A 13,938-nucleotide genomic window follows, 5' to 3' on the forward strand; every position below is an offset into this window, starting at 1 on the left:
GAGTTTTATTTCTTGCAATCAGTATTTTCTGATTGCAAATAACTTTTCTCTAGTCACATCTATAATCTGTCAGTATGCCAAAAATTGAGGTGGTCAGTAATTTGAGAAGAAATGTGCCACACTCTCTGTTGTACAATGATTTTTAATAATGAATTTAATAATGAATTTTTAACCATGCACTTGATCATATCATTTCATGTCTGTCCAGTGCCTCTGCTGGTTTAATAACGTCTCTCTTCTTCTTTCCATTTCTTCCTCCTCCTCTATTTCTTCCTCCAATTACTGGATGGTCTTCATATAATGTATGCAAGTATACACTCTCCCATCTTACAGATGAATCAAAACCCCCAAACCTACCTTGACCTCTATCTAGTCACAACCTCATTTATATAAGCAAATTACTTGACAGAATTTTCTATAGCCATCACCTGGTTTTTCTCCTTTCTTACTCTTTATCATTGCTTTTGCTCTTTCTTTTTCTTTTGCCTATGTTTTAAATTTGAAATGTCCAAGCGCTTATTCCTCTGCTCTCTCTCTCTCTTTCCCCTTCCCTCCTCCATGTTTCCCTCTTCACTTCAAACCTTCTCCCCCAGGCATCTCATCTAATCCTATAGCTTTGAATATAATCTAAGTGCTGACTTCCCCAAACTTTACATTTTAGCCCCAAACCTGTGCCTGAGTTTTTGATCCACACATCCAACCTACTGCCCAACATACGCATCTGTGTATCTAATAGGTCTCTCAAAGTTTATGTGGCCAAAACAGAACTCTTTATTTCCTTGTAAATCTCTGAGGATCACACTTAAATCTGACAGTTGCCAAAAATCTAGAACTTTTCTTGATTTCTATTCTCCCTCTCAAACTGCTACAGCCAATTGACAAAGGAGTTAAGAAGGAATTACTTAGCAGATAGCAAGGGAATGGGAGTCCTTGTAAGGCTTTTCTTTTTAATGAAAAGCAGACCCAAATCATTTTCTAACAAAGAGCAGCCTGCAAACTGGGAGCTTGCTTGGGTGAATGCCAACAGGAACTAAGGACTAGACATTTTCAAGATAGTGGCTCCATCTTCCCTTCTCTGTCAGCCACGTGTATTGTAGAGAACAGACAAGATGGTGCCAATCAACTGGAAAGCCAATTTGCATAAAAAGATTAGGGTGGGGCTGGGGGTAACCAGCCTTCCCCACACACTATGTAAACGTCATACCTGACTGAACCAATCTGTGAGCCCTATGTAAATCAGAATCTACCTCCTCAAACTGGACTAGAAAGCTGTGCACTCCCTGCCAGCTGGTCCTTTCTGGTTGGAGACTCCTTCCTGTATGGAGGAAGCTGTTTCTCTCTCTCTTCTCTTCTACCTATTAAACATCCTGCTCCTAAACTCCTCATGTGTATCCGTGTCCTAAACTGTCCTGGTGTGAGACAATGAAGCCCAGGGAATATACCCCAGACAACACTGTCGCTTCACAATAATTCCAAAAGCCTTACTGGCTCTACCTTCAAAACATTCCTGAACCTGAATTTGTCTTACCTATTCATTGTTACCACCCTAGTCTGAGCCGACATCTTCTTTCCTGTAGCTGTTTATCCTGCTTGCATCTTTGATCCTCTACACTGCAGCCTCAACAAAGTGAACAAAATTATTTTTTCATTTAAAATTAGTCAGATTATATCCTTCCTTTGTTTCAAACTATTAAGCAGAAAGTACATCTCTTATATCTTCCCTTCATGATATTTATAGAATACAGCAAAACTGTGATGACCTCTCGGGACCTAGTTCTGCTGTACCCAACCCTGAATGATCCTTCCTGGAAGCCTGCACGATTCTCCTCTCATTTCAGACTGGTCTCAGCTCACCTGCCACCTACTCAGAAAGCCATTCCCTGAGAAGCTCGCTCAATTAGTGCCTTCCTTATGTCAATCACACTCTCTCTTTAGCTGACATATTTTATTGATTATCTTTTTTTAATCACACTGATATCCATTTGAAATTTTATCTGATTACTGATTTCCTTACCCTATTCCCTAGTTTAGAAATACTAACTGAACATGTATTTGACATTCAAGTCAAATACAATGACTAGAGTCCTTCTCATGGAGTTTACATTTTAGTAAGAGAGGCAGACATGAAATAGCTAATAACACTTTTTTTTTTTTTTAAGTTAGTGTCATAGTGGAGATGTACAGAATGCTAAGGTGATAGCCTGAAGGTCTAATTCGCCTTAAGGTCAGGAAAAGTTTCTCTGAGAATAGAATACTTAAGCTAAAGTCTAGAGGACTTTTGAGGCAGTGGTGTAGAAAGGGATGGAGATTACAGAAGTACTCTGAATACCAAAAAGAACTCATTATAAGGGGTGTTTACTGTTAATTCTCATATGTGTTTGTGTGTATGTCTAAACTTTTAAAATACATTAATATTTGCTATTTTGCTGTTTCCCTACAGAGATAAACCATAAATCTTTAAATCCAAGAAGGCTTCTGTGTTTACCTTAAGGGAGGACCTAAATAATCCCAAGAAGTTAAATGAACAAAAGAAAGATAATTAGGCTAAATCTTTGAAACTGAGGACAAAGATTAAAACATGAGACAGTGAGAAATAACCTGGTCATGAGAGTAGGCTTTGCTTCCTGTATTCATTCCTTAACTTTCAACTTCAGTCTACTGACTCCAATTATAAAAACAAACATATCAATTTAGTTGTTCCACAAATGACACTGTATCAGCTTTAGACGCTATAGTCCCATCTTTACTAAGAGAATTCAAATCCAGTTTTTTGTTTTTCCTAAAGTAGAACTCAAGTATCTGTGGCCTGGTGTGGTGGAGCATTCCTGTAATCCTAGCACTTTGAAAGGCCAAGGCAGGCGGATCACCCGAGGTCAGGAGTTCAAGACCAGACTGGCCAACATGGCAAAACCCCATCTCTACTAAAAATACAAAAATTAGCCAGGTGTGGTGGTGCATGCCTGTATTCCCAGATACTTAGGAGGCTGAAGCAGAAGAATCACTTGAACTCAGGAGGCAGAGATTGCAGTGAGCTGAGATCACACCACTATACTCCAGTCTGGGCAACAGAGCAAGACTGTCTCAAAACAAACAACAACAAAAAACTCGACTATCTAGATTTTAAAAAGTTACAAAAAAAGAAGAAGGAGGAGAAGAAGAAGAAGAAAAGCTTCTAAAAAGTTAGGAGCCATTCTCTTCTGCACATGTTTTTCCAGGTAGCAATGGCAGAGACAGGCTGAAAAGAGCTGTGTTTATTACCCACTGGAAAGGTTAATAAATTAAATGAACAGAGCAAACTATTTTCAGAACAAATAAGAACTAGATTTTGGAGTGAGCTAACTTCTCCTTGTAAGGGAAACAGGAAAATACCTCCTCAGTAATAAAGAATGGCAACTTAATCGTTACCAAGGAAATTCAATGCTCCATGAGAAGCATTGTTGGGAATTTAGCTAGACAAGGTTGGGAAGCAAACCAGTCCAATTAATGGGACTATTGAACCATCGTTCCTAAAAAGGGTAAGTTCTGCTCTAGGGAGGAAAACAAATGCAGAACTGAGTATAAGGATTGGTCTCAGACACCCCTGGGTTTAAACTACTAATTAAATACATGGTCCTGAGCAAACAACAAAACCTTTGTTTTATAAAGCCAAACAACATCTTGTATGGTTTGCTGCAAGGAATACATGAGTTTCTGTTATGAAGTATCTAGCACACAACAGTTATTAAAGAAAAGTAGGTTCTTGTCCTTGTTTCTGGAAAGGCAGGGGTGGAGAGAGTGGGAGAACAAGAAGGGAAATAGAACACTTTTCTAAATGAAGGTCTATGTGGGACTCTGGTAGGATGACAGCTTAGAAAAATCCCTCTTTCTCACAGGACCATTTTGAAGCAACACACCTCACCTAAGCCAAGGAGGCTGTGGGGCTCACAGAAAAGAAGATTTAATGGAATAAACTGTCTTGCAAAAGGTAATGAATACATTTGAACTTTAATACACTATTTTAAAAACTAAGAATGAGAGAATCAAAGATTATGGCAATCATATATACATTTCAAATGCTTATTAAAAAGTCTTTAAAAATCACCATCACACTAACATTTCCTGTAAACTAGGTTATTTTACTTTATTGGATAATTCAAACAAATATCCTACCTGGGCAACAAAGATACTGGTCATCCACTCCATCTGAGTTTGTGAACTATCACAACACAGGTGCCTGCAAAACAAGGTTTATAAACTATGTCATTCAAAAATACAATTGACTATTCTCTACTGTATCTGCTTGGTGATTTGGTGATCAAAAATCTCTTTGAGTTTCCCTGATTAATAACATAATGCAATCGCAAAAGTGCAACAATTCAGTACAAGTTGTTTTGGTCTTCTGCTACAGGTACAACACAAAGTTATAGTGTAAATATGCGGGTTTAAAGAAAATACAGCTGAAGGCTTTGGTAACCGCTGCAAAGTGATCAACAATATTTCTGGAAAGGCAGAAAGGTCAGTTTCATTTTGCTTTTTCAAGTACATGATGGTCAAACACTGGTTTCCACAGAAAATCCGGGCCTGAGAAGAAAAATATGTGCACATTCTCTTAAGAACTGATGTTGCTTTTAAAAAGTCTGAGACACAGTCTCCACTGTTGTAATTATAAACACGAATATCCACGGATTCATGAAAAATAAAACTACATGAAAAACCACTGCATATCCAATAACAGTGATTCAGTAACCTTTTATTGAAAGCCTAAATAAAACAGAGGCCTTGTCCTCAAGGTTCCTGTAGTCTATTAGGGGACCTAAGCATGTAGACAAATAAATTATAACACAGTGAGAAAAAGCAAATCTAAAACTCAGCGAAAACATAGAAACCACAGACTTGGAGATGAAGAGAGGGTTGCTTCTTATAAGAGGAAATTTTTATAACTGATATTGGAAAGACCTGACAGGCATTTCAAAGCAATTGTATTTTTTACATTCCTGTATTATCAAAATAATTTACCTGAAAAATGCTGAAAATTAAATTTCTAAAAAAATGCGTGTGTTCTTCATTAGAACCTCATGAAAACATTGTCTTTCCCTATTACCGTGTCCAAGAAAACCATTCCTGCCACAAATCATTTTAATTATCTACCCTTGCTTATAAAATACTGTGAGTGCAAATAAATAAATAATGATCAGAGGTAAGAGCTATTAGAGAAGGTTTTGGGGCATTTGAACTATGGTTTCAAAGAACAGTGACAGTTGAGTTGTTTGGATCAACAAAGAGATACTGAAAGTAATGAGAGGAAGGAGAAGCAAAAAGTATGAACAAAAGCTCAGTAGAGGGGCCATATACATCACACATGCAGATCTGAAACAGCAAGGAATGCGTGGTGAATAAAGACAGATGCGGGTTTTGTCCTTAAGTGAGAAAGGAAAAGCTGTGGGAGATAAAGTTGATGGAGTCATATTTAGCCTTGCATACCATGCAACAATTGTGTGCTTGATCCAATAAGTGAAAGAGTTCACAGAGATTTTAAAGCAGGAGAGAAACATGGTACAGTGTAGAAAACACTCCTCATTGGAGAGATGGAGAATGTACGCCAGAACAAAAGCAAAGCACAGGCATGAAGAGCACTTAGGACTCCCGGAATATTCCAGGCAGATCAATGAAGGCCTGGCCCTGAGAATAGAGAGGTGTAGGTGGATGAGGGGCACAGTGACGAGGCAGATCTCATATGGCTCAGTGACTGATTAGACACAGGAAACAGTACACTCTCTAGAAATATTGGTGGTTACTGGTAACGGTATAAGGCAAAAAGTACATATATAGAAAGAACAGGTTTGAGAGCAGGATATATGTCTTTTTAAAATCTGATTTTAGCTAGTTCTTAATCTTTTTAAAACTATCACCTACTTATATCATGAAATTTGAATTCCACATTCATAATAACTATGGAAGAAATTAGAGGTAGTCTCTCTTCAGAATCATTACCAAATAGAATACATGGTACTTGAACCCTGATAAAAATCTGTTTTCCTCTTTTTTTTTTTTTTTTGAGATGGAGTTTCGCTTGTTACCCAGACTGGAGTGCAATGGCGCCATCTCAGCTCACCGCAACCTCCGCCTCCTGGGTTCAAGCAATTCTCCTGCCCCAGCCTCCCAAGTAGCTGGGACTACAGGCGCACGCCACCATGCCCAGCTAATTTTTGTATTTTTAATAGAGACGGGGTTTCACCATGTTGACCAGGATGGTCTCGATCTCTTGACCTTGTGATGCACCCACCTCAGCCTCCCAAAGTGCTGGGATTATAGGTGTCAGCCACCGCGCCTGACCTTTGTTTTCCTCTTCTTAGACTCAAAGTCTTTATAAACAACCCTAATTTCTCTTAGGTGACTTTCTGTCTGTAGTTCTATCTGAAATTACTGAAGTTATTCTTTTCCTGAAGTTGCCACCAATATATTACATCCAAAAGTTGTCAGCTGTTAACTTACCAGTGATGTTTCTCTGAATATGCGGTCAATCCCCAACTGCATCACATAGAAAAAAACACACACAGGCACATAAATTTAAAATGATACATTTTACAAGGCAGAAAACAGGATTAGATGTTAAGGAGATGAGATTTAATAGTGAGAATGCATAGACTTCCACAAGTGATGATTCAATGTGTTTGACTTAGCTAGAGGTGAATGCTAAATGCTAAGGGATCTGGCTACACCTTTATATAGAGGGAAGGATGCTTATAATGTTATGGGGCAGAGAAGATCTGTGTCTGAGAAGATATTCTTAACTGAATAAGGCCAACTGAATAAGGCCAACTATCTATGAAAATGACTGAAATAAGATGATACATAGAGAGTACTGATACTGGGGGAATTAAAGAATATGCCTATTAAAACACAGGTAGATGTGCTAGGCTTTGAAACTGAGTATGAAGGCAAAAGTAAAGAAATTTCCAGCAACAAAAGTTCAGAAGTAAGCACATATAGTTCATTAAAATGATGTTCATGATACTAAGTGTTAGTGCAAACATTTATTAGCCAATCGAAGTAATCTGATAAGAAATTGTGGTATAAACCAACTCTGGGGTATATGAAGTATTAAAGAGGCACATAATCTGTAGGAGGCGTCCACCTCCTCTCTACCACTCATATGCTATGTGTTTCCAGTACCAAAGTCAGCATAGTAAAAAGGGAAAATTACAGAACCAGAATCAAAACACTGTAGAAGCCAAGCATCAGGAAGCTGGAGGGCAGCATTTGCTTTCCTGTGTACAGACTTGTCTGAGACACCCTCAGATTGTCATGTCACAGCTCAAGGAATGAGATGCAGAGGAAGCCATGAACTTCCCAGTAGACAGGACCTCCCTTGATTTCTTGCTTCACATAGAGAGATCGCAATGACCAAGGAGCTTGGTCTCAGTTTCAGTGGGAAAATCATCCCCTCCTTATCTACTCATACGAGTTCCTTGATCTGCCACAAGAACCCTATGACAGGGAAACAACTTAAAAAATTTGCCTAAAACTTACTCTATAAAAAGTTAGACTAATGCCACTGATCCCTAAATCCTTAAACAGACATATTTTCCCATATTTTTTTTTCCTTTCAGCACTTCCCTTTCAAATTTTACCTTGTTGGAGGCTTCATTTTCTTTTTCACTCCACGGTAAAACTTCACTGAACTCAGAGAAAACATTTTTTCATGTTTACTACTCTGTAAGGACAACAAAATAATTCATAATTAAATGGATTTACACATTTCCATACATTTTCCTTGAGCATTAATGATTGGGTTTAGAATTGTTTAGTTTATCAATGTTTCATAAAACATTTTAGGAGTTTAGTAAATGAAGAGTCCTTCAATTCACAATACAATCAAATACATATTGGTAGATAATTTCAGATATATTAATGTTATACATGTGTACACATGTATATACAAACCCACACATGGCTCTATAATTATTGATTCAAAAACACTTGGGGTTAGATGATGTGCATCATGTCATGGTTAATACTCAGTGTCAACTTGACTGGTTTGCAGGTTGGAAAGTACTGTTCCTGGGTATGTCTGTTAGGGTGTTGCCAAAGGAAATTGACTTTCGAGTCAGTGGACTGGCAGAGGCAGACCCATCCTCAATCGGGGTGGGCACTATCTAATCAGCTGTTAGTTTGGCTAGAATGAAGCAGGCAGGAGAAGATGAAAAAGCAGACTTGCTAAGTCTTCTGGACTTCATCTTTTTCTGTGCTGAATGCTTCCTGCCCTTGAATATCGGACCCCAAGTTCTTCAGCTTTTGGACTCTGGGACTTACATCAGCAGCTTGCCAGGGCTCTCGGCCTTCAGTCACAGACTGAAGGCTGCACTGTTGGCTTCCTTACTTTTGAGGTTTTGGGATTCTGACTGAGCCACTACTGGCTTCCTTGCTCCTCAGCTTGCAGATGGCCTATTGTGGGACTTCACATAGTGACTGTAGGAGTCCATGCTCCTTAAATTTCTCTTCATATATACATCTATGCTATTAGTTCTATCCCTCTAGAGAACCCTGACTAATACATATCAGAGGTGATTTTGCATATTTTAAAACATATGCTGTATGTTTATAACTCCACCTCACCAGTGTTGATTGGGGTAGTACCTTGTATTCAAAAATATTCATATTTTCAAGATAAACAATTTATGTATCTTCATGTTGTTTTGGGTTAGATTTTGCCACCAAATGAGTTGTGATTTTCTGTACTTTTTGGATTTCGGAATTATGGAAAATAGACTTGTGAATATATGAACATATATTGTGCAATCTCAAATATCCAAATTAATAAGAATTATCCTAATAATTAAAATAGACTACTAAAAATTTACAGTTGGCCCTAGATCAATTATATATTTCTTCACACCACTCCCAATATTCAGAAAGCAGTCACATTGGAAAAGGGAGGAACAAACGCTCATAAAATTAAAAATTAGTTTCATAGAGCAAATAGGTTAGGAGGACATAAAAGAAATACAGAGGGAAAAGTAACCAGGAAGGTGATCAGAAATAATGCTGTGGTGACCAAAGGCCTGGAATTTACATGGCGAATTTATTCCTAACCTCTATTATCAGTAACTTCACTATTACTATCATTGCAGATAATGTTTTAAAAAACATATTTTGAATTTTTTCCCCTATGGCTAGATTTCTAGAAATGTAACCACTGAGTCACAGGCTAGAAATATGATTAAGAAAAAAATCTTGGCTAAACTGATAGGGTACATTTACTTACCCTACCAAAAACACTAAGGTAACACAATGTTAAGTGTGTATTTATGTATTTGCTAGCCATTGGCAGTTTTGATGTGGTAAACAGTTTATCCATGTCTTTGTTTGTACTAGTTCTTTAGGTATTTAATATAAAATTGCCTTGTCTTTTTAAATAAAATATTCTGTCCAAATTTCTCTTTGTCTTAACCTAGTTCATTGTTTACCTTCTTTTTAATAAGTCAAACATATTGGTCTTTTAAGGGTACTTTCTTAACATTTGCTTAAGTTTAAAGTGTTCCCATGTAGCTGATAAATATTCAGTTTTATGATCTTGTAGCTTTAAGGGTCGATATTTTTCAGGATTTAAATCTTTTGTCAATCTGGAATATATTTTTTAATATACGGTATAAATGATAATTTAGATAAATTGTTTTGTTGTTGATGATTATTCCACCCCAATTTATTGAACAAACATTCCTTCAGACATGTACTTTTTTGTGGCATATTTATGAAAAATTAAATCCTAACATACAATATTTTACCTAAATTTATGGTACCATTGCTCTTTGTTCACTTTTATACAAGGATTATAATATTTAAGGTATTTTAGTTTCACTGTATATCTTAATAGTTGGATGGGAAAATAATTCAAAACTATTTTACTTCTTATCTCCCAAAATGTCTTCAAATTATTCTTATCTATCCTTTGAAGTGAATTATCAAATATTTTTGAAAATTTTAAAAGTAATTTCCTCGGCAAACTTTAAAATAATTGCACTAACTCTATAAATCAATATTAGTAGATTTAACATCAATTTTACTTCTATCAGAGAAGTTCTATAGTTTCCTTCACATAAATTTCCACTTCTTTTAAGGTTGTTTTCTAGTAGTTTATGCATTTTCTCTTTTAAATCCAACTGGAGACTGATCTTTGGGTATTGATTTTGTAGCCTGCTAATTTGCTAAATTTAAAAAAAAAGCATTTTAACAATTTGAACTGTCGATTATGAAACAGTGAGGTAGCTTTGTAAGGCAGTAAGTGCCCACAATAGGATATATTCAAGGAGAGGAGAGCTATTAGAAATGTATGCAGTATAGGTGACTCCTAGCCACTTGTGTCAGAGGTTAAATCAAATTACAACCAAGGTTTGTGTTCCTTTTAATAATGTAGATTGCTCTTCCCTCAGACACAGTCCCAACAGAGGCTGCAGGGTAGGCTACAACTCTAGCAATATGGAGAAGACAGGACTTGCATATTTGAGAATGAGAAACACTGTGCCTGCACCAGTCTTCATTTATACAGGACAATGACTTTTCAGGATTGCCTACATTTTGAAAAACTTTTGGTAATAAGTAGATTGAGAGTCTGAAGTAATTTAATTGATTGCCCAAAGTCAATCCTGGCATTCAAGCTCATTACTTTATACCATAGCCTGTCCAAAAAAAAAAAAAAAAAAAAAAAAAAAAAAACACACACAAAAAAACATACAAATGATATAATTTCAGGAGATTAGCAATTGTAGAAACACATTCTTTTCCATTTCCATTTTGAAACTGAATATTCATAAAGTGGAGCTATATAGATCTTAATGGAAAGTTCTATAAAAGGAAATGTCGTTTGGCAAGATCGCTTTACTGTTGGCTTATTACAGCTTTCTCTTTTGGTACGTGTAATTTAAAGAGAATTTCTCCAAAAAGTTCAATATACTAGACTATTATGAAGTCTGAAATGTGTTGCTTCAGCCACTATATTTCAAAGTAAAGTTTTTAACTAAGCCAATTAAATGAGTATGCTTAAAACAGTATTCCTGTGGCTAAAAAGAATTTGCTTATTAAAGTGTATGCAACTTTTAATGATCTCCTTTACCCATTTGCTTTCTTCACACCATTAACAGTATAATGGCTATATTCTCTAAAACCTCTCACCTTTTATGTAAATTAAATCTGAAAACAATTAACGTTTTCTGCAAAGGGAAAACTTGCAGAACAAAAGATATCTTCCCCTGTGTATTACTGTGATTTGTTCTTAATGAGCATTCATAAATTATCTCTAATTAACACAGTCTCCTTAAATACACTTCTCCATTTGTAATTTTTCCTCTCTTTTAACTAAATCATTTAAAAAATTTATACAAGCACACATATATTAATGTCAACCACTAAAACAAATGCTAACTCTTTACTCAAATAAGTTGGGAGATTTTACTGTTGATAATTCACTATAAAATCAATTGAATATTTAACATTGCCAATGAATTCACCATTGATATTAATAGGGATAGACTGGTAACATGAAAAAGTAACGAAATGAAGTCATGTGTTGAAAATGACCAGAGTTTGAGTTTAAAGGAAAAGCATAAATCTCTCATCTGCTTTTCATAATGTAGTAATTAAAGTATCAGTTACATTAATTTATTCTGTAAAATATGCAAATATAACTTTCAAACACTTAATAATCAGACAATAATTCCATAACTTTAGGTCACTGTTATTAAAAAATGTGTTCAGTGTCCTTAAAGAGCACTGTCTTTAGACAAGTTCTTGGGACTATCACTGCCTCCCAGTTTATGCAAGGTAGCTCAGATTTAGCAAAATGACTCTTTCAAACAGATACAAATTCTTATAGCAAAACTTTTTCTGTTAAGGGGTATGAGACTCCTCATCTCACTTACAAAAACAATCCATCTGTAAAAGTCACTGCATGAACAGCCTTCCCTGGGGCGGATACTAAACGGTACATCAGCTTGAGAGAAAATACCGTAAAAACTGAATGGTTTGCATTTCCATATTTTAAAATACTTGATACTATTTAATGAAAACAACTTACTCTCTACCACACATAAAATTCTTTCAGCAAAAACACTAAGGTAATACAAATGTTAAATTTCCTTTGTAAGTTTCTGCATAGAGCCTTTGAAGTACAATGCCTGGGAATAATTCTGATCCCATCACTTACTGTGTATATGATTTTGGACAAGTTATGTAATGTCTTTGAGAATCTATTTCTTCATTTGCATAGTGGGAATAATAAGAGTAGCAATCTCATGGTGTAACTGTATAGATAAAATGAAATAATCCAAATAAAATACATAGAACTCTGTTTTGCATAGAAAAGCACACATACAATAATGGCAACTTCAATGTTAGCTGCTGCCATTATGGCTGCCCTGTCATTGCTACTACCACAAACTACTATATTTGTTTTTAGCAACCTTCTGTTGCTACACAATGAAAAGTGTCAGTTCCTTGATGGGACGAAAAAGTTCAGGTTGATTTCTAAATACCCCAGGCAGATATCCAACTGCAAGAGTGATCCTTAACCAACATATTATGTATACGCAGGGACTGTGATGAAAGAAATCAGTCTTTTGAAGATCAAGGTGGGTGGCCCACTGCACAAAACCAAACAAAACTCTGTCAGATTCAGTTCTAGTTGACTAGAATAATGAGCTTTGAAGTTCAGCCTGTATTTTCACAGGCATAAATATAAAGTTCACAAACCTTAAAATCTGATGTGTTCCATCACATACCCCATAATTCTATAAAATCTACTATTCCTCTATGGGTAAAATTGAAGAATGATAATAAATTACAGTCACCACTTGATACCCATCCAGACTCCCTTCTGGATATCAAGTGGCGGTTCAAGTGCATATATAATATGAACCTGTGACAAGGGCTGCAGAATTCAGGCTATTTTATTAGTCTCCTGCCTGGACATTCCATTGTCCTTGAGGAAAGCAAACATGGAATGCATACGCAGAATTGGATGCTACTATGATTTATTCATGCCCACATGGAGGCTTCTCTGCTGGAGGAATATACAGGGAAAGTAATTAAAGCACAGGGAGTGCTGAACAGAAGCCACAAAATACACCCGCAGCTCTGGAAAGCTGCCAACAATTCTTTCTTCATAACGTATTAACAGATGTTACACCGTGGTCTGTCTTTGTGCATCTCCACAACAGAACACAGTGAAGCACCATTCACTAAAAGTGTGTAAGCAATGTTTACCCAAGTGAATTTTATAATTCAATATAAAAAGTGTTTTCCAGGTCCTGCTGACTTCCATTTTACATTTAAAGTAATTGCCTTGGTACTATCTGAATCTCAAAGAAACAGAATTGTTGCTGCATACTTCCATGTGACCACCATCCAAAACAGGATCAAGAAAATTTCTATCTACAAAGTACCCCACTGACCCTTTTCCTTGGCGATTCTGCAGCAAACTCTGCCCCCAACCTAAGGAAACACTTTCTGACTTTTATCACCATCGAAGGGTTTGGCCTGTTCATAGACTTGTTATGATCAGATTTATATGATACTATTTTGTATCAAGCTTCTTTTGTTTCAAAAGGTTTTAAAAATTCACTTGTGTTAATAATCATTTTTGTTGCAGAGTAGTATTCTATTATATGAATAGAATATTTTCCTATTGGTGGACATTTGGAATGTTTCCAGGTATGAGCTTTTAAGAATAAATCTGCCTATGAACATTCTTGTACAAGTGCATTTGTGACTATATTACCTTTGAGTAGAACTGCTGGATCATGGGGTAGAGATTATGTTAGTAACTTCATTTAAAAACTGACAAATATTTTATCGAGTAATCGTGTGACTTTACCCTTCCACCAACAATTTATGTGGGAGTTCTAATTACTCTACATCATTTTAAATATTGGGTGTTATCACTGTTAAGATTTTAGTCATACCAAT

The 13,938-nt window shown here is 36.2% G+C and overlaps 1 protein-coding gene across 5 annotated transcripts in view; it reads right to left on the bottom strand.

Annotated features, from left to right (window-relative positions):
• The window catches only part of ARAP2 (ArfGAP with RhoGAP domain, ankyrin repeat and PH domain 2), a 183,938-nt gene that overhangs the window by 10,548 nt on the left and 159,452 nt on the right, over nt 1-13,938 (bottom strand). For all 5 annotated transcript variants that reach the window (XM_032273755.1, XM_032273753.1, XM_032273757.1 and 2 more), the window contains 3 exons: nt 7,611-7,693; nt 6,472-6,507; nt 4,150-4,213 (listed from right to left, as the gene is read on the bottom strand). In XM_032273755.1, coding sequence (XP_032129646.1) covers nt 4,150-4,213; nt 6,472-6,507; nt 7,611-7,693 — 183 coding nt within the window. The remainder of the gene's footprint in view (nt 1-4,149; nt 4,214-6,471; nt 6,508-7,610; nt 7,694-13,938) is intronic.

Source organism: Sapajus apella, unplaced genomic scaffold, assembly GCF_009761245.1.
Source record: "Sapajus apella isolate SASKATOON/1434 unplaced genomic scaffold, GSC_monkey_1.0 scaffold5, whole genome shotgun sequence".
NCBI classification, from domain to species: domain Eukaryota; kingdom Metazoa; phylum Chordata; class Mammalia; order Primates; family Cebidae; genus Sapajus; species Sapajus apella.